At 37.6% G+C, this 25,228-nt stretch overlaps 1 protein-coding gene across 2 annotated transcripts in view; it reads left to right on the top strand.

The window, feature by feature from the left end:
* The first annotated feature begins 375 nt into the window (after nt 1–375).
* Nucleotides 376–25,228, top strand: part of cep89 (centrosomal protein 89) — a 124,630-nt gene continuing 99,777 nt past the window's right edge. Inside the window, exons 1-8 of one of the 2 annotated variants that reach the window (XM_028477268.1) lie at nt 376–574; nt 1,611–1,717; nt 2,980–3,126; nt 8,217–8,415; nt 16,216–16,267; nt 19,496–19,591; nt 21,385–21,612; nt 23,720–23,862. In XM_028477268.1, the coding sequence (XP_028333069.1) occupies nt 533–574; nt 1,611–1,717; nt 2,980–3,126; nt 8,217–8,415; nt 16,216–16,267; nt 19,496–19,591; nt 21,385–21,612; nt 23,720–23,862 (1,014 nt within the window). In that variant the 5' untranslated portion in view covers nt 376–532. Of the gene's footprint in view, nt 575–1,610; nt 1,718–2,979; nt 3,127–8,216; nt 8,416–11,729; nt 11,832–16,215; nt 16,268–19,495; nt 19,592–21,384; nt 21,613–23,719; nt 23,863–25,228 lie in introns of those variants that run through there. The other variant, XM_028477269.1, reaches the window with a different exon arrangement.

Consider the following 25,228-nt stretch of genomic DNA (forward strand, 5'->3'; position numbering starts at 1 on the left):
CACACACAAAATACTTTTATTTTTACCAGTCATTTTTTATTCAAGTATCTATACTTTTACTTGAGTTCTGAAGACTTTTGCCACCTCTGCTGATCTATCTATCTATCTATCTATCTATCTATCTATCTATCTATCTATCTATCTATCTATCTATCTATCTATCTATCTATCTATGTCTGTCTATTTCAGTACAACACCGCCACCTAGCGGTCCATATGTTGTTCGCAGTACCCTTCGTTGCTAGGTAAATCAAAACGATCATTGATTGGCTGGTTCTCTCATCAGTAGCCAATGAGCGTGAGTTTTATAATGAAGTACACACTCCTGTTGTAGCGTCCATTCAGCTTGTTGAATGTTAGCCGGTTTTACTCATTTTAGCTAGAGGCAAACAATGGAAGATTTAATGCGTTTTTAATCATGATTTTAATGTAGTCGCTAAAGCGTTTTAATGAAATGCTGCAACGGGGTGACTTTAACTAAACTACTGAGTTAACTTTGTTCGTTCGTGACGCGTTTTTCTACATTTTCTACAATGTTTAAATTCAGCTTCAGGAGAGAGAAAGACAAGAACTTTGTGAGTCTGACATTTAATATTTATCCTAAAAACAGACTTTTTACAACACATTTATTGTGTGTATTTGATAACTTTATCAAATACTCACAAGGTGAGTGTGTAACTTTAACTAATAGCTCAAATCACATTTAATTGTTTTTCTGAGATGAAAAAATTAATAGTTTAATTATTTGTAGTAAAATTAATTCAAATGTAAAATGACTAGTTTTCCAAATTCCAAGTCAGTTAATTATGCCAATACTATTATTAACAATAGTAATAATAATAATAATAATACTGAAGGAGGAACTTCTTAAATGCTTGTAATTTACTTCATCAGTTAAAGTGATAACACTGGATGTTTTTCATGTATTTCTTTGCTTCTGTTCCATATTTTATTTATGATTGTTAGCTAAATTGCAGACACAATGCTAACCTTTAGTAGCCTTATTAGCTATTTTAGCAGTGTAAGTCAGTGGTGCCTAAATTCAACTTCATTACTTTTTATTACTTAGCTCTATATTTTTATATTGAATTGCCCTGAACTGATCATTTTAATCAGAATATTGAAAAGAGAAGAATACATGAATGCACTGCAGCATAAAAAAACATGTTTCCTCATTTTCTTAAGAGATTGATTAGTCTTTATTTATCTATTTGTTCCTTTCATGAAAACGCAAACCAACATAGATTATTATACAGCAAATAATATCACAGTCCAAATGAAACATTTCCAAGATTGGAAAGGAGCAGTAAGAAGATTTCAGATACTTAATAAATCCATAATTAATGACCCCACCAACCTTCCCTCGTCAGTCCACACAATTCTCTAATAACCTAAAAATGACAAATCACACTCTGAGTCGACTTTCTAAAGCATATTATCATCTTTAAACACAGAATGAGCCTAACCTGTTTCTGTGTTTATCCTTAATGTTTGTGTTTCCTTCCTGATTCTGTGTTGCTTCCGATAAACCATGTAAATACCATGTGTTTTAATAGTGTGTGTGTGTGTGTGTGTGTGTGTGTGTGTGATCTTCCACTGTGTGTTGTGTAGAAGCACATAGCTCATGGTTTGATCCCTGCAGCTTCCATTGCTCCTAAGGCAGCAGTACCTCGTACACCCCCTCCCCGCAGCCCAAACCCCTCACCTGAGAGGCCCAGGTACGTCGTCTCCTCATGTGCTTCATCCACAACCCTCTGAGTGTCAGTGCCTGCCTGGGCTGTCACCTCCAGCTCAAGTCAAGCCTTTCACATTTCTTTGCTTAACATTTTCAAATAAAAAACTGTGTCAACTGTGGTCCAGGGGGACCACAGTTGACACAGTTCTATACTTTCACTTTCTCAAATATAAGTCTAGTTAGAATAACATGGCATATAAAAATATGTGAGCTGGCCCACTTTGTCACTTTGAGCACTAATCCTGGCAACATGATCAAAAGTTAATTCTATAAAGAAAAAAAATGTTTTTGGAGACGCCCAAAATTTGTGATATTAAAACGGGGTCACGACCCAAAAAAGGTTGGAACCACTGATGTAATGTCATATACAGCGTAGCCCTCAAGTGAAATTTGTCTCTGAATTTTACATTTCCTGCTGAGGAATAATGTATAATAATAAAAAAGAATAATAGTCTGTAACATGAGTATTCATGTGTAGTTTGTGGCAATGCATTGAGGCTTTATATTCAATTTATATTATAGTTTCTAATTTTTATTTTGTATTCACGTACCCTCATGACCATTTACGTACCCCTGGGGGTACGGAGGAACTAAAAATTAAAAAATCAAAACTATCAGAACAACAAAAAGTGTTTGCATGTCTGTGTGTGGTGTCAAACTGTGGGAAAAAACACAAGAAAAAAGCCTGTGGAATGGGATGAACACAAGCAATGCAAAAGTTTTCATTTATTTAAATCAATGTACAAACAATCTATGTTCTCAACGACGATGTAATTGTTATTATTGTCATCAAAGATTTGATAATGATAATGCATCTACCCATCCATCTATCCATCCATCCATCCATCTACCCATCTACCCATCCATCCATCCATCCATCCAACCATCCATCCATCCATCCATCCATCCATCCATCTACCCATCCATCCATCCATCCATCCATCCATCCATCTATCACTACCTGGGTAATACATTTACTTTAACACACAACAAAGCAGAATCTTGTATCATTTGTTCATCGGTAATGGAGAAAACAAATAAAGTTGTTCGTTTTCCATTTTTCGTTTTCTGTACCGAAGCAAAAGAACTTGAATTTGAAAAACAAGGCATTTTTCATTTTTTCATTTTGGTTTTGGAAAGTGTTTTTTTTTTGTTTTTTCATGTTTTTGTTACATAATGAAAAATGAACGAATGATACACGGATTAAGCAGTATTTGTTCATCAGTGTTTTCTCTCCATCCTCAGATCTGCCTTAGCAGCAGCTATTCTGTCGTCCTCACTCACTGGACAGACATGGGCGCTCCCCCCCACCAGGCCCAGGGCTTACTCTGTCAGTGACCAATCAGAATCCTTCATATCTGGACCCAAACTCAGCACTGGACTTTACAGCAGGTAGTCACAATACTCACATAATCATATTACAGGATACAAACAGTGCTCATACAAGTTCATTTTAATCATGGCTTCAATTTACTGTACAGTGCCTTGGAAAGGTGATGTCCCTCTTCCTTATTCCTGATTATTTTGCATATCAAACCATTTTTAATATTTGACAAAGAAAACCCAAGACGATATAAAATGCATTTCCTAAATGATGATTTAATTCATTAACGGGGGGAAAAAATCCAATCCAATCCAGCCTGATGTGAAAAAGTAATTGCTGTAATTTGCAGCAATAACAGAAATCAAGCTTGTGTGATGACAAGCCTTTGAAAGGAATATTGGCCCACTCTGCTTTCCAGAATGATTTCACTCAGATACATTTGAGGGTTTTTGAGCATGAACTGCGTGTTTATGGTCACATTATAGCATCTTGATTGGATATGATGCTGGACTTGGACCTGGTCACTCTAAAACATGTATTTGGTTTTATTTGAGCCATTCAGAGGTGGATTTGCTGCTATGTTTTGTTTTTTGTCCTGCTGCAAAACCCAACAGCACAAACTGATGGAACGCATGTTCACCTTTCAGGATTGTCTAGTGGAATTCTTTGTTTTATCAATCACAGCATGTTGTCCAGATCCTCAAGCAGTGAAGCAGCCCCACATAATCACACTGCCACCACCATGCTTGACTGTTGGTATGGTGTTCTTGTTCATGAATACTGTCTTACTGCACTTTGTTCTTGTTCTGTTGTGTACCCTAGTTAAAATCACTACTCCTCTGTTATTTTTGAACAAATCAGACTGAAATTTGGTCGGTATAATCTATGGATGTGTACGCATCAACGCTTGGGCCCGATTTTCGAGTTGGGGCCCCAAAAGAAAAAAAAGAATGAAAGATGATTTATCATTTATTTGTGAGTCAAATATTACAACGGTTGGTGGTACCGAATCATTGGCAAATACCAATATATAAATGGGGCAAATTACAGCACCCGGGGGCCCATTTTTTAAAAAAATGACTAGTCCTCTGTTAGTTCCAGTTAGATTTGAATGCAGTTTGGTATGAATACTTTATGAATGAATACGATGAGAAGCTCAGAGCCCTGTTTTTGAAATGGGGCCCCCCATTTCCTGTAATTTCCAAATTTATGGTAACATAGTCGTGTGATATATTGTTTCAAAGGTAATTCAACGTAGATTACAATTATGCCTCGCACAATTCTATTAGGGGCCTGAGGGGCCCCATTTTTTTTTTTAGCAATTTCCAATAAAGTTGTTTTCTCATACATTTGTGAGGTAAATATTGTGACAGTTGGTGGTACCGAATCATTGATACATACCAATATAGAAATGGGGCCCATTACTCCGTATGTGCTACGAGGCGCCCGCGGAGCCATTCCGCGGGCCCGGACGTAGTTCATCCGAACGTTTACTCCAGATGTAACGAGCCGCTGAACTTCCAAAAGTTCATTTTTTGTCTCATCGGTCGACTGAATATCATAATTTACTAACTGCGTTTTATATTGACGTGGGTTGGCTTTGAGAGATATTAAAATGTGTTTGATATGCAAAATTATAAGGAATTGGTAGCAATGAATTGCTGCTGAAAACCTTTGTCTAAAATTGTTTGTTCATCCTTTAAAATAATAGCTTTGTTTGTGAAGCCAGAAGACCAGTTGTTGAAACATCATCTACATAAATATCTAGTAAAAATGCGTTGTCATGTTGCCATTTCTGCACTCAAAGTGTATTCTGATGGAAGGCTTTGCTGATTTTTGGATGGCATTGATTTGAAATGAGTCCATTGCGTATCGTTAGCATCTGTTATCTGCACACAGTACAAAGGGACACACTGCTCTAAGCTCTGTTTAAAATGGACTGACAGGATTCATATTAGACCTATTAACTTCACCGCTCTGCAGTCATTTATTGACTCATTATTTAGTTGGTTTTTTTTACAGATTGTTATGGGACTGTCAAAGAAATCAATAATAAAGTAGAATTTGCTTCATGTAGGGATATATCTGTCATATGATCATGTGTTTGACCTTTAAGGAATCTTCCTTTGAATTAATTTTGTGTTTTTATTGCACGAAAACAAAAAAACAAAAAACTAAAAATGAAGTGGGAAACATCAGTTTTCGATAATAACGTGCAGTCTCACGTTAGTGCATCATTATAAATATATAATGTTGTCTGAGATTTATACTATTAATCAATCAATCAATCAATCAAATGTTATTTATAGAGTAAAAAATACCTCACACAACTGATCCACAGGAAACCCTACAATAAAATGCAGCTCAGAGTGCTCTCATAAAGACAACAAACAGAACACTTACCCCGTACAAACCCTGGCCACCGCACACAGACACACAGGTTAAAATAAAGACAAGGGCTCATGACTGGGTACAGAGGATCTAGATAAGAAGCCGTCTGCACCAGGAGCAGGACACAGACCGTGGCCACAGGGCGCTGAGACAGAGCCCCCAGCACAGCAAAATAGCAAAAACCATGTACCATCAATGAGGGCCACGAGACAGACAGCAGCACTGCAGCCATCACAGCCCCCAGTGCAGAGGGTTCCCTCTGAGGAAACACTGGGATAGTTATAATAACACATAAACCTATAAAAACAACATAAAAGAACAATCCAAAAAACTATAAAAACAACATAAAAGAACAATCCGAAAAACTATAAAAACAACATAAAAGAACAATCCGAAAAACTATAAAAACAACATAAAAGAACATCCGAAAAACTATAAAAACAACATAAAAGATAACGATCCTAAAACTATAAAAGCATAAAAGGTAACAATCCTAAAATGAATAAATAATTAGTTAAAAGCTCATTTGAAAAGGTGGGTCTTTCTTAAGCCCTGAGGTTCTCCGGCAGACTGTTCTACAGACGGGCGCCGTAAAACTGGAACGACGCCTCACCGTGTGTGTGTGTGTGTGTCCTGACTTTGGGGATTATTAAAAGGCCAGTGTCGGAGAACCTCAGGGAGTTTTTACAAATAGTTTTTTTTCCACACGCACTTCCACAGTAGTTCATATACTCTATATATAAAATTTTCTTTAACGACAAATCGATCAAAATTAGTCACCCAGGTCGATAAATGTATCTGTTTAGTGACACTTACCTTAAAGCTCATATCCAGAGTTTCTGAGAAATCTGTGTTAATGTATTTTTCTGTTGAAATGTGAAAAAATGCCTCACTAGTCTTTTACTGTGGTCTACGTCCAGTGAACATTCATATATGAATTCAATGTGGAAACCAAGAGTGAAAAAGGTCTGTCACTTATTCATTTCAATTGTCGTAGTATGTATGCAAATTTTGAACACATTAAGGATTATATTACAACCTTATACAAGTTTGAAATAATAGCACTGTCAGAAACTTGCTTAAATGAACAGAAAGGTATGAACTTTACGATAAAAGGATATAAATTTGTACAACCATCCTATGCTCAGGTAAAGACATTAAAACTCTAATAGAAACTACGAATGAGGATCTATCAAAAATCCAAACATGGCTCAATGTAAATAAACTAGCCCTAATAATTGAAGAAGTAAAAGAATATAGAGCACTAGGAGTGTGGATAGATGAGAAACTGACCTGGAAAAAGCACATACAAGTAGTTAAAAACAAAGTTGCCAAAAGCAGCTACATCCTATGGAAATTACAACAAATACTACATACCAAATCACTTAAGACAATCTATTCTTCCCTTGTTGGGTCACATTTAAATTACTGCTCAGAAATCTGGGGAAACACCTACAAAACGTATCTTGAACCTTTATTTAAACTTAAAAAAAAAAAATCAATTATAATTCTATATAAAGCACCACACAACGCACACACAAATGAACTATTTGAAAAGGCCAAATACCTAAAACTGCAAGAAATAATACACTATAACACACAAATTCTAGCATTTAGGGCATCTCTTAAAACACTCCCATATCAACTACAAAAACGTTTCATATACAAACAAACTGCTTATGAACTAAGACATAGTAATGTGTTTATACAAGAAAGGGTTAAATCGAACATTGGAAAATACAGCACTGTCAATAGAGCTATCTCCAGCTGGAATAGCCTTGATGCAGAGACAAAACAAGCAAACAACGGCTGGGAATGAAATCTGCAGGGAAGAAGGATGACACGAACAACGATGGAGAGGAGGAGGAATAAAAAACACTGACTACAGATGAGAATGAATCCTACGTAAAAAAAAAATAAAATAAATAAATTGTAATTGTGCTCAGAAGAACCAAAGACTGTTTGACCAGAGAGACAAGCTTTGACGTAAATTTTCTGTGTTTTAAACAGGGGACGGGACCTAGATAAGCAAACTGCTTCTCTCGTCTCCTTTTTCGACATGTACAAAACAAAAACAAAAAAGAAATAACAAAACTTCTGTGAATGCAACCATGTCGGAAATAAACTGAATAAATAAATAAATATACGTCAATGTATAGAAGTCCTGCCTTTGTCCTATAGACCCCTTTACAAATTGCAATTCGTACCGCGATCGCCCAGCCAATAGGCTTCGACTTTCTGTAGCAGAGACTGTCAATCAAAGTGAATGCACATGCGTAAACTGTGCACGGAGACAAGGCCCCGCGTCACAACAGCAAACAGGTGAATATGATTTTGGCTCTTACCACAGAAATGTCCATCACCAAAAGAATAACGATGATCCATAGACCTATATCAATGCGACCCAATGCAACCTTATTATGTTCCGCTATGCGCGCACAAAAGTAGAGGCGTGGCTTCTGGTAGATTGGCAGAGGCAGCGGGAGGAAGTGGAGCTGTTTAGGGAACGACATCAAGACTTTCGCTTTTAAATTTTCTCTCTCTCTTTTCATCCTCCGGATAATCACGTTAAGATGTAGACATCTGTTGGAGCTTCTTCAAAAAAGAATCGGCGACTGTGACCAAAGAAACATCTGACAGCAATATAGGTTTTTCCAGAACCAAAGCCTCACATTACCATCCTGTGAAGATCATTTTCATTGATCTCCAATCGTTGTTTTACTTAATGCATTTCTGAAATACATTTAACCTGTTGCATTTGTGACAGAGGCAGATGGTCAGAAGATGATTTAGCCAGCCGGCCACGCCTGTCCTCCCCCAACCTATCAGAGGATGAGCTGGAGGACAGCTTACAGGAGGGGGAACGTGGAAAGAACAGGGAAGAAGAGCATGTTTACCAAACTCTGGGAAGACAAGACGATTGTTCTGTCAAAGAATGTGGTGATGTTCAGCCACTAGGAATGAAGGTAAGAAAACACAATGGTACACTTTATATCGAGTGCGCTTGATAAAAGCTGATTTTCATAGTAATAATAAGACATTTAATTGTGGGAATGCAAAGCACCGCTTTTAAGTTCTAAATTCTTTCTTATTTTTCCAATCATAGTTTAACTTGCTATTACTCACCAATTCTTCACCGCTATCTTCTATTGAATTATCAAAATGTTCCACTGCTTAGTGACAATGTTGCTATCTAATTTTTAAAATGCTAACACTTTTTCTTTTAATGTAATATTAGGTTTCATGCTATAAAACTGCTATATCTCAGTGACACAATTTTGGTTGCACTCTGAGAAATTAAATTTATATGCATCTTTTAATTGACCCTGTTTGTCATGCTGCATGCAAATCTTAACCGATTTGCACCATTCAAAGATCAAAATGTTCTGCTGGTTAGTGACAATGATTATATCTAATTTAGTGCTAACTCTTACTTTTAATGTAACCTAAGATTTTCTGCAAATTAGACTTCTTTTGCAAGCCTTAGAGTGCTTGATTAGGTCTGCTAGAGTGTGACAGGCAGCTGCTGCTCATGAACTTTTAGGAAAACTGCTGTTAAAGCTTTAATTCTGCAGCTACAGCCACAATTTATAGCTTAAAACACTGCTAATCCTGGCATCCCTGGAGCACAGTTGCTGCTTTCTGACTTGATTTTGCATTGACATATCACGGCATCTTCGGCATACATTTGTATTTGAACTTCAGGACAAAAAGCTGGACGATCATTTATATGAATACTGAACAAGAGAGGGCCCAAAATGGAGCCTTGTGGCACCCCAACTGAGCTGTCTAAAAAATAATATAGTGCTCTTAATTCTTGTAAGTGCTTCCTATTCTCTAATTATGATTTAAACCATTGTATTGTCTCGTCAGATATATTGTGAGCGAACAGGATGTCATGGTTTACCGTGTCAAATGCTCTTTTCAGGTCTAAAAATATACCCCCCCCCCCCCCCCCCTATCTAACATGGCTTTGAGTTGTTCAACAAAATAACAAAGTGCCGTTTCCGTCGAACTGTGTTTTCTAAATTCGAACTGAAGCGGATTTAGGGGGTGCTTTCCATAATTCAAATCATCCATCAGTTGCATGACCACTACTTTCTTGACTACCTTAGATTTTACAGGTAGGATACTCACTGGTCTATAGTTGGCCAGCTCAGCTTTGTATAAATACAACAGCTTATTATTGTAAAGTTACATTAGGTTAACTGTTATTTATTGCAATTTATATTATAATAATGTTTTTTTTTTGGAAAATAAATGATTCCTATTTGTATTGAGAATGCTGCATGAGACACTTATTACTTTACTCAGGTTGTTGACTGAGATTGTCACTCACTCAGCACGACGGAAGTAGCAAAAATCACAGCGGAATTAGCAAAAATTCCTTTTCTGGTAGTGCGCATGCTCGTAAACGATCTCAGTATGAGGTAAACTCAGCCCGTGACACCGGAGAAGCCGAGGAGCACCTGCCGAGGCCAAATTCGGAGAAGGAGCAACGCATTTAGTGGCACAGGGAGGAGAATGCGCTGGCACCTATAGTCTCTGAGCCAGGTTCACCTGGAGAGGAGACCCCTCCATCGCACTCGCAGCAGCAGTCTGGTAGTTTACCGGAGGATCTCGGAGTTGACAAGCCAAGTTTGTCTCAAGCAGTTTCCAAAGAAACAACAGCATAACAATGACTGTAAACGGTCGTTTTCGGCTAATTGGTACAATGAGACAGACTGGCTTGAATATTCGCAGCAAGCAGACGCTGCCTTTTGTTTTTCATGCTGTAAATTTAGAGGGAGTGACTCCGTTTTCACAAGAGCTGGGAATACTAATTGGAAGCATGCTAATGATAAGGCAAAGGGATTTAGCAGGTATAGTAACAGCAAAGAGCACCACGCATGCATGGCTTGCTGGAAAGAGAAGGAAATGCGATGCAACACAAGCAGTGACATTTCAACAATGGTTAACTCTGATCAGCTTGCGCGAAACCGCCTGTATGTGTCTGCAATTTTAGACATAATTGAATTTCTTGTCTCAAAGGAACTGCCACTGTGGGGTGACGTAGATTCAGTCAATAGCAGAAATGAAACAGGCAGTGGACTGTTCCTCTCACTGTTTGATTACACATCACATGATATTCAAAGTCACATCATTGAACTGATGAGCACGATCGTAACAGAGCAAATTGTTAAATATGTTGGGGAGTCATGGTTTACACTCAAGGTGGATGGAACTAAAGACCTGAGAGGCAGTGAAAATGTATCTATAGTTGTGTGTTATGTGGACAAGGACTTTAAAGTGCAAGAGAGGCTATTATGAATGCAGACATCAGACAAGTGCGATTCCCAGTCACTCACTAATGTTGTGCTCAATGAACTGTCAAATGCTGGTCTTCTTAGTCAGTGTTATGGCATGCAGAAGCTTATTCAAAATAAGTTAAACAGAGGAGTGCCGTAACAGATTTTTTGTGTGCAATTACTTTAAATTACCATAAATTCCTGAAAAAGCCCACTGTAGCAGCACAGTACAAAGGACAAAAGCTTAAAAGGCTGTTAGAGCAGCGATGGACTGGACACCTTGACACGGTGTCTGTGGTGCTGAAGTCACACACCGCACTGGTGGACTTCCTGAAACAAATCGGAACCACAGGAGCAAGTGCTGATGTGAGAAATGAAGCTGTTGGAGTTCACAAGGTCATCACAGAACGGAGTTTCACATTTCTCACCTGTGTGATGCACAAAGTATTGGGGCTGATGGACCCAGCCAATCGGATCCTGCAAGCCAAAGAAACAGATCTAATCACCGCAGTCCGGCTCATTCAAAGTGCATCCTCTTGCATAGCTCATCTTCAATCAGATGCAGAATTTCTGAAACTGTGGTACTGCTCCTCCAAAACGACAGCGGCAGGCCACCAGGACTCTTCAAGACTCTTCAAGTGAAATGGCTGCGTGTTTCCGCCAGCGTAATGGGAAATACTTGGCAGCTTTGGACACTTTGGACCCCGTCAGTGAGAATTTCCTGGATGCCAACAAAGTGAAACTACTACTAGATTTAACAAACACAGAAATGGTTGAGGCACAGTTGCATGGTAGTTTCAGAAAAACAGGTGCACAGGCCAGGGCAAAGAGAAAGTGACTTTGAGTCAACTTGTTGCTAAGGAGTACTTGGTATTCAGTGCCATGTCAGCGGTGATGACTGCGTTCAAACACGCACTAACATTCGGTGCATCAACTGCTAAGAATATATTCACCATGTTGCGTAGACGGAAAGCCCATCTCATCCAGCTGGCGTTTGAGAACGACCTCAGTCGGAAATTCAAAAATGAATGGAAGGTGAGGCTGTTAAGGAGGTTCCACTCCTCGGGAAAGAGGAGACTGTAACTCTACTGAAGGTAAGAGCTGGTTAATTTACCATCTGTATTGTTACTACTGTTTGTGTTTGTTACCAATGTGGTTATTAATTATACGCTGTTGGACATCACATGTTTGATCAGCGGCGTCTGATCTGTGGAGTCTGTTTTTATGTTGCTCTGAGATACCTGGCTTGTTTCTTGCTTCTGATTGGCTCGTGCAGTTAATCAGGTTTTCATCTGTTTCTTAATGGTCGGGTTCGAATGAACATTGTGTTAGTAAAGCAGGTCTATTTACTTGTGGCAGTGTGTTATTGTAACTTGTTTCTTATCACGTTTCTTTGTGGCTTAGATAAAACATAGCATACGTTTTCTCATACTATGCATGACGTCATCGCCCACCTTTCGGTTTTCAGCCCCCCCCTTCTGTACTGATCTGATCAGGTGGTGGGACTGCTCTTTGTCCAGTATATCCAACCTTCAAACACACACTTGACTTTAACTCCCACATGAATACATACTTCAGTCGGACACTGTACTAGTAACAACAATAACAATATTAATTCAAGTATGTATCGAGTGAAAATGTAATGTCCCTCTCTGTCAGTGTTCAGGTTAGGTATCACAACACATCAATGATTCTAATCATGGTTAAACGATAGATATTGAATTTCAAGAGTATGGTAAAAATATGTTTGAAGAATAATATTTCAGCTCATACACATGTGATGAAGAACTTTAATGGACTGCTTGTGTAGTCACTAAAGAGGGATTAATACAATCAATACAAACAAGATAGATTTATCGACGCTATGTTGTGATATTACTTTGATCCACTAGAGAGCACAGTTGTACACAAAAATAAATCAACAGTCCCTTATCTTGTCTGATATCTGTGTTGTTGCTAAAAGTGTCATTTTTTATGAACTTCCCAAACAGATTCAATATTAGATATCCTTGCAGTTTTTATTCATTTTTTAAATCAATTTTCATGGCATGTTTATTTTTGACACTAGATATGATCTCTTTCTTGCATTTGAGTTTCTCACCACTCTAGTTTTGTTTCTCTGCACAGCTGCTATAGCACTCTGCACAATTAGTGTGCTGCAGTTTTCCTTTAAAACTGCTGATGTCATTCTGATTTGTTTTCAATAACTACAGCACATCATCATTATATAATGGTAGAATTATATGCACATTATAATTCTGAGCTTATAGGATGTCAATATAGATACTTATACAGTATTTATATATTTCTCCCTTCCTACATGTCAAAGCACCGTTTCCCTAGTGTTATGTCTCTCTCTCAGACAAGTTCTCTTGTTCCCACAAAGATTCCCTCTTAGTGTCAGAACACAGATAATCTCATAACAAAGTGTCCTGAGCTGGAAAAAACGTATTCCCTTCCCCTCTTCAGTGTGATTAGCCAATAACAGCCCTTTTGATCATTTTGTCTTTTCCAGCCTATAAGGAATATTTGCTGTGACTGTGTTGCCACTTTTTCATTTTCCCCCCACAAGACCTTTTCATCTGTACCCATTTTCCATAAAATCCACAAAATATAGTTTGGTCTATTTTGAATTTATTTAATCAGACATATATTATATGCTCGAAGATTTCCATAACAATTACTTCTCTTATATGAGATTTCCCCCATGTTCCCCTTTAGTTTGGTCCCATTTATGCTCTCAAAGCCTGCTGGGATGTTGCTATTTTCAGGTTGTTTGCCTGCACACTGTTAACCTGTGCTCCCACCCCTCTAATGGCCCCAGTGGGTTTAATTTCCCCCAGTCTGTTATTTCTTTCACAGTACCTCAGACTGATCCTGCTGTCGGATTTATTTCAGTCAATACCAGATCCCAGTTAAAGACACATTAGCCTCTACAGGACACAATGGATTTCTAAGAAAAAGGTCAAGATCTACTATAATAGCTTGTATTGTGAGGGGATAGAATTACATTAGTGTCTGCATGTGTTCACATATATAGTAGATGATATGGACAATGCAGCTTTACTTTTTCTTCTCCTTGTGTATTGGTCAAATTCTACCAGTCATCCACTAGGAGTAGTAGTTTAGTTGTTATGCTGCAAAGAAGTGGGACAAACTACCAGCAGAGCTGAAGTCATCTTCCAATGTGAACATTTTTAAATCAAAGTTAAAGGCACTCTTTTTCTCTACTGCGTATGATTGAGAGAGATTTTTTTGGTCATGATGTTGTTGATGTAATGTGTTTGTTGATGATTTTAATGTTCTTATTGATTTTTAAGATGTTGAATGTTTTCTCTTGCACTTTTTGATCATGTAAAGCACATTGAATTCCATTGTATGGAATGCGCTATACAATTTGTATTGCTTTTTATTAAACTCACTAATAGTATTTTTTACTCACTTAAAGCTGCAGTGTGTAAGTTTTTTTTTAACATAATTTGGTCAAAAATCCATAATCATCTTTGAGCATATTGTATACCAAAACGTTCTGAGTCGACAGTCTCTTTCTCCTGGCCCTGTAAATGACATTTTGTAATACAGGAGCGTAATGGTGGATATCAGCCAATCAGAGATCTTTTTGTGCGTTACTATTGGCTGCTCAACTGAAGTTCATGTACCATCAGTACTAGAAGTGCAATGGTGGATGCTACAGCAGAAGTTTCCATCGCGGCATTAGACAACAGTTACAAGGCAAAGCAAGAGGAAAAAGGCAAACTGAGGTGGAGAATCAACAGAATAAAGACACAAACATACTCGGGAGAAACTGACCGCTTTGCATCTTCGAAGATCTGCATGACTGCGCAGGGTCTGCCCCATACACACTGGTTTCAGAGGCTGAGTGAGAACAGATGGAAATGGATACATCGCGTGTAAACCTAAGAGAAGCAGACGCAAGTCTCACTGACAGTGACAGTGAGACGCTTCTGAGGAAGGCGAGAGACATCGCCGAAACTGTCAGGAAAAAAGGTAAAGAACAACATCTACTCCTACAATTAGTGTCTGGAAAAAAGAACCAAAAAACGTTCACAGTAGTAAAAAGACATGATGAACGTTTTTGAGCTAGATGCAAGTCTTTTTGCAGTCTGGATGTGGATTGGTGGTTGTCACTCTGCTCTGAGCAACAGGCAGCTGGGATCAGTGCTGCCCCCTCTGTGTGTGCTTGTGGCGAGGACGAGCTGATGGCAGCGGCCGCTGTTCAGGACAGTAACTACAGAGTGATATGTACATTCATGTCAGAGTCTCTAAAACACCTAAAAACTCTCCACTAACATAGATAAAGTCCCTAACTTTGTCACTAATTTCTATTGAGAAAAAAGTCGCTTGCTTGTGTGACTCCCCGCACCCCCTGTATGAATATTTAGATAGATCATTATTCTATAAATGCTCACATGAATGTTGATAATGTGGCCCTCGCATCCCCCTTATTGGGATAAAAAGCAGATCAGTAATCGGCCACCTTGCTAGAGCTGTGACTAATTACCCATGGCAGATCTGTCTCTCTCTCTCTCTCTCTCTCTCTCTCTCTCTCTCTCTCTGTTCAGTGGCAGCTGGCCAATGGGGGGCGCTAGGGCACCCCCAACCACTCACCACGTTAGTTTGAGTAGGACATAAAAATAATGATAAAATAATAATGAATCCAAAATACGACAAAACTGATTTATATCTGTATTTAGTTAATCTAAATAAATATGACATAGATAATGAATATAAGTAAAGTTGTTTCGTTCATCTGTGTTTGACTGGTGATGTTTTCCCGCTTTGGGGAACACTAATCTTTACCGTTCACTCTCGTTAAAAGTTGTACATGTGCAGTAACTCCTCTTCAATACAAGCCATTGGACTGTCTCTGGGCACAAACATTTGCGCTATAATACGTCCAAATTTTGTAAAGTGTCTTAAATTATATTTTGTCAGATCTTAAATTATGTATGTTAATTTACCACTTCATTTGTCACCCCCTTTTTTTTTTAAATTTAATTACTTGTTAAACTAACTAAAAATATATATCTGAAAAAAAAAAAAACTGAAATGAAAAAATGAAATTTCAAGAAGTATAATAACCCTGACACACACTCATTCCATTGTATAAAAGACATTTGTTCTTGCTTGTTTATTGGTTCTGTGACTGCAATTTTCCTGACTTATTTGTTCAAACCTACACAAACCCTGTTTTTGGTGTATGTCTATTTTGGAGACGTACATTTTTCTACCCCCGGAGAAAAATGCACCAGCTGCCACTGGTACCGAGGTTCTCCTTGTGATTGGATTGTGAACCTCTGGGAACAAGTTGGAAAACTCTGCGATGGACCCTCATAGGATTAAGACATCTAAGATTTCATCGAACCCAAGTTGAACTTAATGTCTCCATTATCAGGCTGTTTGACAAGATCATGTGTGTATGAGTGTCTCACTCTTTGACCTGTCTTTGTCTTCCAGTCCACCTCCCCCCAGCCCAGTCAGATGCCTGTCAGAGGAGTTTCTTCTCCAGGTATTTATTCAGCACAGATAAGTATATACAGATGTATCTATTAGAGCTCAATTAATATGGCTTCTTTGGGGCAGATTCCGGCTTTGAAAAAGGGTAGCGGTTACATAACCCTCATATTTTCCTTTGGGTCAGTTTGACCCCAATCACTGTTTATTGTTCAAAAAAATTATAATGAACTTTTTTTTTGCTTCATATTTTATGACTTTTTCTTATTCAATGGGTACAATTCAGTAAGCGTAAAATTATCATGTTATTTTTTTCAATGTGCTGAACACATATTGCACAGAGAGAGGAAAATTAACAAATGAACATTCAAAATATGGGGTTTTATGTTTATTTTTAGTTAAAAATTACAATCATACTAAATCAGGGGTCTGCAACCTGCGGCTCTGGAGCCTCATGTGGCTCTTTGACTCTTTTGCAATGGCTCCCTATAGCTTTAAAAAAAAACCTATTGGAATAAAGAGTTGTTATTTTCCAACAGAGGCTATTATTGATTAATGACAAATAAAATCAAGATATAACAATTTGTTAACCTAAAAATAAATCACATTGTGCAATGACTCAGCACCTTCCTACTTCACTTCCTGCAACATCTACAGACCATCAACTTTGCTGCACCTGTGGCTAACCTTAAGTTTTAAATCCCTGGTAAAAAAAACTAAACCAATAAAAACACTATTCTGGAAGAAAATAGAGATTTTAATTGTGTGGGAACAGATTTATTTAACCACCAATGTACAGGTTAAATATGCATGTTTTATGTGTGGCAAGAAATGAGAAATTAGCATGTGTTGATCACATGATCATGTGTTATCAAACTTCAAGTTACTTTTTGTAGCCCTTTAAATACATTAACTAAAAATAATCTTCTTTATATAACATTGTGTTCATGTAAACTGAGATGTGTAAGAATTTGAAGATGCAAGATACTGTTTAGTTGTTATTTCTTGATGTTATTTTATTTCATTTTATTTTAATCTGTTTTTAAGTTGCCATTTACATGATCAATATAAATCAAATCATGAAATCAAACATTATTCTATGTCATTTTAACTGTATAGAATTTCATTCACTGTATTGTCTTCATTGAGAAGGTTTTTTTTCCGGCTCCAGGAGGACTTTAATCCAAGTGAGATGAGGCAAAATGGCTCCTTTGAGAGTAAAGGTTGCAGATCCCTGTACTAAATATTACCAGCAACTCACAAAACAATTCTAGTCGGACAAAGGGGGTACTTGCATTCAAAAGTAATAATAATAATAATAATAATACATTTTATTTGTATTGCACTCTACATATGAAAAACACATGTCAAAGTGCTACAGGGAAATATAAACACCAAACATAAAAACAGTAAAGACAGCATGTAGAAACAGTAAAAACAGCAAGAAACATATTAAGAAAATGCATTACAAAAGAGGTGGGTTTTTAGTTTGTTTTTAAAAGCCTCAATAGACTGTGGTATCCTCAAGGGGTTGGGGAGGACATTCCACAGTTGAGGCGCAACCGTCTGAAAGGCGCTATTTCCCATAGTGCGGAGATATATTTTGGGGGCATGGAGTTGGTGACTGTCAGAGGAGCGGCGATGTCGAGTTGGTTTGTGACTATGGATGAGTTCTTTGAGGTACACTGGTGCGCTGCCGTAGACACACTGATACAGATTTTATACTCAATCCTGAACCTAACAGGAAGCCAATGAAGGTTATAGAGGATGGGTGTGATGTATTCAGATTTGTGCACCCTCATCAGGACCCTGGCAGCGCAGTTCTGAATGCACTGCAATCTCTGCAGGCTCCTGCCAGGGATCCCGATGAGGAGTGCATTGCTGTAGTTAAGCCGGGAGGAACCAGCTTCTCTGCATCGGAAAGGGAGAGGGAGGGACGGAGTTTGGAGATGTTCCGGAGGTGAAAGAAGGCAGTCTTGCAGATATGTTGGATGTGGTTGTTAAATGATAGGTGGGAGTCAAATCTAACCCCCAAGTTTGTAACGGAGGATGTGAGAGGAATGTCATGGCCGGCAAATTAATTAACAGTCAGGGGGGAGGATGGAAGTTGGTGTGAGGTCCCAATGAGGAGACCTTCAGTTTTAGAGCTGTTTAGCTGAAAGTTGCAGAAAGGGGGTAATTTAGCCCAAAAAAGTTAGAGAACCACTGGTATATGTAATAATTATCTCTTCAACACCTCATGTTTCTTGAAACATGTAAACACGTGGACTGCACTTCTTAAACACTCTCTGAACTTAACAGGACAGTACAAGACAGGACGAGACACACAAAAAAATGAAACAAAATTGCAGCCTTTGCGATTAGAAAATCGTGTTTTATGATATTGTGATAATATCGCAAATGCAATTAATCATTCAGCCTTAATACTGACAATAAAAGGTTCAGACATCCACATCATAAATATTGATACCAGTATTTTCATGGATTAGGTCCTAATCATTAGGAAGCCTAACAAGGTAACCAAGAGATGAAAAACACAATTTTCATAAGGTTATTTATTTCAGGCTCGGTAATTGTGTTTATTCGTAATTGAACTTTCGTATTTGAGAAGGGAATTGTAATTGACTTTCAGGGAGAAATCAATAATTGTAATTTGGAAAAAATGCCAGTCACTGAAATCATAATTGAGTTGTAATTGAACATGGATATTTGAAGATATAATTGTAATTGAAAAATGTAATTGACCCCAACCCTGATGCGTACAGTTATTAAGAAAGAAAAGCTATTTAACAAAACCATTAAAAAAACCTATTTGGTCAATATTTAATTAAAGACAAACAAACAAAAAAAACAGTGATTTTTTTTCTGTAGCTAAAACATTGTGATACAAATATTGAATAAACAGGTTGTAGTTGAATCCATGGATGCAATGAACTGCTGTGCGGCATTTTTGTTGCTGCTCTGCTTGGTCAAAGCCCTAAAATGTAACTTTATTATGTCGATAAGCAAAGCTTTCGCCATTTGTGCAAAACAAATAGTCTCATTACAGCTGCTGTTGCCTGAGATGCCCTCAGGCCTTTAGCAGTGCTGGATTAAAAAGCTTTGTACACATAAAATGCACCAACCAGGATCACTACGTTATAATGACTCGCAGCCGCTGCTTTGTATAAGCTCTTGAAATGTGGAGATAATACACTTTTGCATGCCATTTGAGACTGAGCATGGGCATTTTGTCAGTTGATTGCAGCGATGGGAGCTCATGTCCAAACCTCATGTTTCATAGATATCTCCAAGGAAACCAGAAGCAGGCCCCGTGTAGCCAGAAAAAAGAAAACCTCAGACAGAAAGAGCTCTGGAAATTGGAGAGAAGCTGTTTCGTGTAAGTGGAAGTGTTTCCCTGCATGTTTCTTTCCTTTCCCTCCTGTTGCTCTCGCTGTTTCTCAAATTTAAAAGTCACCTCGATGTGCTCTTTCCATCCTGTGATGCACCTTATAAAATCAGCAGAACCAGTCAGCTTTGTGTCGTATAGCTGTCAGCACATTGATTTCATTAAGGCATATACACTTTTCTGTCACGGTCTGCTGTGGGTGTGGACCTAAATGCACGAAGAGATGGAGGCAGGACAGAGGCATTTCGTTCGCGGAACCACTCCATTTTTAATAGTAAAGCAAAAATCCCAAAATCTAAACTCAAAATCCAAAAAACAGGGGAGCAGGAACAGGAAGCAAGAACAGGAATGACAGCACACGTGGAGGGAGACAACAGCGAACGAACCAACAATCACACTGTGACCACGCACTCAGTTATATAGTGGAGGAGGCCTGATTAGGAATGGGCCACACCTGGGTGAACACATGAGGGAGCTAATCAATCACCCACCAAGCACACAGACATCACTGGGAGGTGGAGCCACAAGCAGGAACACCTGAAACACAGACAAGAATCAGAATAAACAAAGACCCAACAGAACATAACACTTTTCTTTGGTTTTAAAATGTAAACTAAGAAAGAAACGAGTGTAAAGGTCATTCTTATCTTTATTTATTTTCATAATTTGTTGTCTCATTGTAGCGTGAACTACATTTCTTTTCTTTTTTTTTGATATGCCTAATGTGTCTCATATCACACATTTTTCACTTTTGTATCTCATGTAATTTTACTTTTTATTTTTAAAATAAACCAGGTGTTTTGATAAGTCATACATAAAGATGTTTGTGATGTTGCAGTAGAAATAAAAAGAAAATATATGTAACACTTTACAATAAAGGTCCTTTGATTAACGTCAGTTAATTCATTATTAAACATTAGTTAACAGTTTAATAATGTTATTAATCATTAAAATGTATGCATTATTAAGTGGTTAATTAATTAATTACTGCACAGAGTTAATTAAAACATTGTTAAGCATTAATAAAAGTTACATAATGTAATTAGTTATCCGTATCTATGCATTACTTATCGATCAATATATTTGTAAAATGTAATAAAGTCTTTATTAAGCATTTAAATGTATAGGAGTGCCTCACTTTTAGACTTCATAAATGTAACTATACTTAGAGTCTGAGAATTTTTTTAGTTTTGAAATTGAATTCGTTGATGTTCTTTTTTTTTTTTTTTTAGATAATTGTACATTTTAACAAACCCTTTATTTTATACAGATGCCTTTGTGGAAAATAAACTGTGCAAAATTCTTCCTTTTAACATTTATAAACGAGATGTTTACTGTCTGCAAGGGAAACCGTGGAAATTAACTAGTAGCTTTTACTTTGAGTTCTATTTATTGAGCTAATTTTTACTTGTACTTGAGTGTTATATGTATGACTTACTTGTACTCGACTTGTACAATTTAAATCAAGTAATAGTACTTCTCCTTGAGTAGTATATATTTGTACTCATTATCTCATCTGCTCATAAGTGAGTAATTGCTTTTTGGACCCTTATTGTAAAGTGTTACCAAAATATGTTTGTCATTTTCATATCAATAACTTTGCCTATATATTTAAAATGTTATCTGTATGATTTTTTTTTTTTAAATTTATATGCAGGTCTCAAAGATTTCAATATTTAATATCTGAAAAGTAATTGTAACTGATCTTATTTGATGTGTTTTTATTATCAGAGTTTCATATTTATCCTAATTGTTTAGTATTATTAATCCTTTCTCGTATGTAGGCACAGCTAGTGTAATGAGTCTGCCACCCGTCCAAGGAAACCCAAAGCTGACCCCCCACCCTTCTGAAGAACCCTGCAACATATACAGTGAGGTGCTGAAGAAACGTGTTCAGGGCCATCCAGAGAGGAAGACAAGGATGGCAGATGATCAGAAGCATCTGGAGGAGAGACTGCAACGCCTGGAACTGGAGATCAGTCACAGCAAATCCTTCTCAGAGTCGACTGCAGGTAGATTGGAGGAGCTACTGAGAGTTTAAACAGGATTGAAGTGAGGAAGTAGAAATGGAAACATCATAAGGAGGAAAGTATAAGATGGCAGAGAGGGACAGAAAGCAGCTGAGCTTACAAGGTCTACTGACTGATGATGACTCAGTATTTGTAGTAACGATTCACTCAACTCCCGATACGATTCGATTCATGATACTAGGTTCACGATACGATTCTCTTATGATTTATTTTACAAAATGAGACTTAGACATTGAAAATAAAATAAAAATACTGTACTATTTTCTTTTATCTTTCATTGTCAAAAGAATCCCTTGATAAATTATGCAAAACAATTCAATTAAATTAAAAGTACATCCTGAAGGAAATAAATAAAGAAATAGTACAAATAAAGAAGAAGCCTATTCATTTCAATTCTGGCTCTACAGTAAACTAAGCAAAGCTGCATAATAGTCCATTTTCTTTTTAAAAGTGCAACTGAAAATTTATTTTGTGCCTTAACAATTGTACAACTTTAAGACAAATCCCTTATCAAAGAAATAATATAAATAAACTATACCTTTCATTCTCTCTCTCTCGTTTGCCTTTCTCACTTATTTCATTTGGTCTTGGGGAAGCCAAAATGCTTCCACACCTCTGATTTAAAACACGGTGGTGCGTCCTGAATTTCAGATTATAAATAGATAGCGCCCTTTGCCGTTAAAAACATAAATTAAAATAAATAATTAAAAGTACTACAATTCAAGTATCGATGTGAACCGTGACACCTTTGAGTTGATTTTTAACAGCCTCACAATTGATATTTACATCCCTATTTTTTACTATTCAGAAGTTGTTTGTGTGGTAGAGTTCTACAATTGCTGGTACTTGTGTAGAGTATAGCACGAAAGAGCAGTGTCAGCCATGCCCCATAGAGAGCTACTGTGAAAAGACCTCACATGCATGTGCTCCTCTTTAGTTTCCAAGCTAATACCATCCACTTTTTTCTTCCTTATGAGTTTTAAAGGTCCAGTATTGTGCTTTTTTTTCACCCATCTCCATTTGTTCTTGGTTTTTGGGCCTTCATGCATATGCACGAGTGGGCGTGTCAGTACACACAGACTTCACCATAGCAATTTTCTTTTGCTATCCACACACTCTTGTTATTGTTTTCAACCAAAAAACTGCACATTACAGTGAAACACATGGCTATTTAAGAGGCTATTGTGATTGTGAGTCTGACAAACGCTGCTCAATGGTGTGTGTTTATCACATCTGCAGCGGAGTCAATCAGCTGTTTCAAACACTCACTGCTATGTCGCTTTCTTCTCATCCTCGCCTCCTAACCACAGGAATAATCTATTTAAAATGATAGTCCATTGTTTTGTCCAACCGCTGCGTCGCATTAGGTCACAAACATGTCAGAGCATGTCAAAGGCGATGCAAGGCCTTATAACGGCTACTAAAAATGGAACTGATTGTGAGCGCTCAGACTGCGCTTTGGATTATCTATATACTGGATTATCTATATACTAAACGTAAATATATTATCTATGGATAAAGGGACCAGTGCTTAAGGGAGCGGGCTTTTAATCTTTCTGGTCCATCACTGTGGGATGTTGATCAGTCCCTTATATAAACCCTAACTGCTCCCTGGGCACTACACCGTGGCTGCCCACTGCTCCTCAGGGAGGGGTTAAATGCAGAGAACACATTTTGTGTATGTAGCTTTACATGTGACAATAATGTATATTCTATATTAAACCGCAATGTTTGTTTTACCTGTGAGGTAGTTTGATAGGGAGTAGCTCCCATACTTCTGTAGGGAAGGAGGACCCAGGATTGTCGGGAGGAGGAGTTTCCACGTTGTGACATCACAACGCGAGAAAAACCCAACTCGCCTGTTTGGAGCTGACTTTTTACAAAATGTGGATTAACAAGGGAGGGAGGAAACAGAACTTTCTCAATGGTGTCCCTCTGAATGAGGCTAAAGGAATGTATATCACTGCAGAAAAACCATTATTAACTGATTTTTTTCATAATACTGCCACTTTAAAGAAAGCCTTTTTATAGAAGGGTTTTCACAGTGTTCTCCACAATCTTAGAAATACTCTCATTCTTGTGCCTGCAGGCAGCCAGGCAGAGCTGCAGAGTCTGAGGAAACAGGCTCAGGAGCTGGTGGATGAAAACGATGCCCTCAAGTTGACGGTTCATCGTATAAATGTGGAGCTAAGTGACTACCAGGCCCGCTTCAGACCCCGGACCCAACAGGAGGTGCGGAAAACTCACCAAGGATCAGTCACCTGGAGAATGGGATATTTTAAAAAGCTTATGTAACTGAAGCAGCCACACAATGAGTTTTTTTTTTTTTATCAGTGCAAAACAATATTTAAAAATCTTCCTCAAATTGATCTCTGGAAAGCACTGAAGATATGAGATCGCTTTGCAGCAGTATTTCTAATCAAAGCTATTTATCAGGGGATAATTTCATTTGATTCTTATGGTGGCCGTAAAAGCTCACAACACAACAAAAAATTAAGAACCCCACAACACAACACAGATTGACTTGGCAAACGCCACACTGCAACACAAAACGAAAGCGCACACATACAAACCTCACAACACAACACAAATGCTCACAGCACGAAAGCAGATAAAAATCCACGATGAAGAGTGACGGAAAGGATCAGGCACGTGAAAGGATCGGGCAATGACACCAACGTTAACGTCACTCTTCTTTGTGGATTTTTTAATGTACCTTTGTCATATATATATATATATATATACGTATAGTGAATTATTCTTAATTGACATTCTTTAGGTAATGTGTTTATATTGTTTTATTTTTCCAAGCCAAACCATTAACCCTTTGGTTCCATGGACGCGACGGCACATCCGGATCACATGACCAATTTAAGACAAACATGCAGATGCAGCCTCACAGTGTCCACTCTGTTGAAGTGAGGATTCCAAACTATATAGCAGTTTTTAAATGATCTTGATAGTCCAAGTAGAACAATAGTTATGATACATTAAAAATGCTGCATTTTTACTGATTATTTTTGTCGCGTTCGGTGCAGAAACAAACAATAAAGACGGGCCGTTTATCCTTCTCTCGCAAAATGAAAGTGTTTGCCAGCAGAAAATACATTTCTTTCCTATTAGGGGAAGTGTTAGGCCTGTGATCTTGCAGTAGCACAAATAATTTGCGGCATTTGAGGTTTTGTAAAAAGTTGTATTAAATGATTTGGGAAAAACGCCATATAACTTGTTTTATTTGTGAACTTGTACATATGTTTTCGATAATTACACTTTATATTTGCATTATCATTCATCAAATTGGTTTGTTAAACATATTTGTGGTTTTTGCAGAAAAAAAAACACTTTTTTCTACTCGGATTTAGTGTTTGTGTGATTTTAAGTCTATTATGTTTATACAGTATGTCAAAATGAACAAGTAACTGTACATTCATACAGCTGAAGTTATGTTGAAAAATACGATACCAAACAAGGTAAACTGAACAGTTTTTATAGTGAGATTTAAAGGTAAAATCAAAAGTTGTCAAAATGGCCAGTTATACCCTACACTCCAGAGGTTAATGAAACTTATATAATAATAATGGCATGTAAAGAGGTTTGA

This window comes from Gouania willdenowi, chromosome 3 (genome assembly GCF_900634775.1).
Source record: "Gouania willdenowi chromosome 3, fGouWil2.1, whole genome shotgun sequence".
Classification (NCBI taxonomy): Eukaryota; Metazoa; Chordata; class Actinopteri; order Blenniiformes; family Gobiesocidae; genus Gouania; species Gouania willdenowi.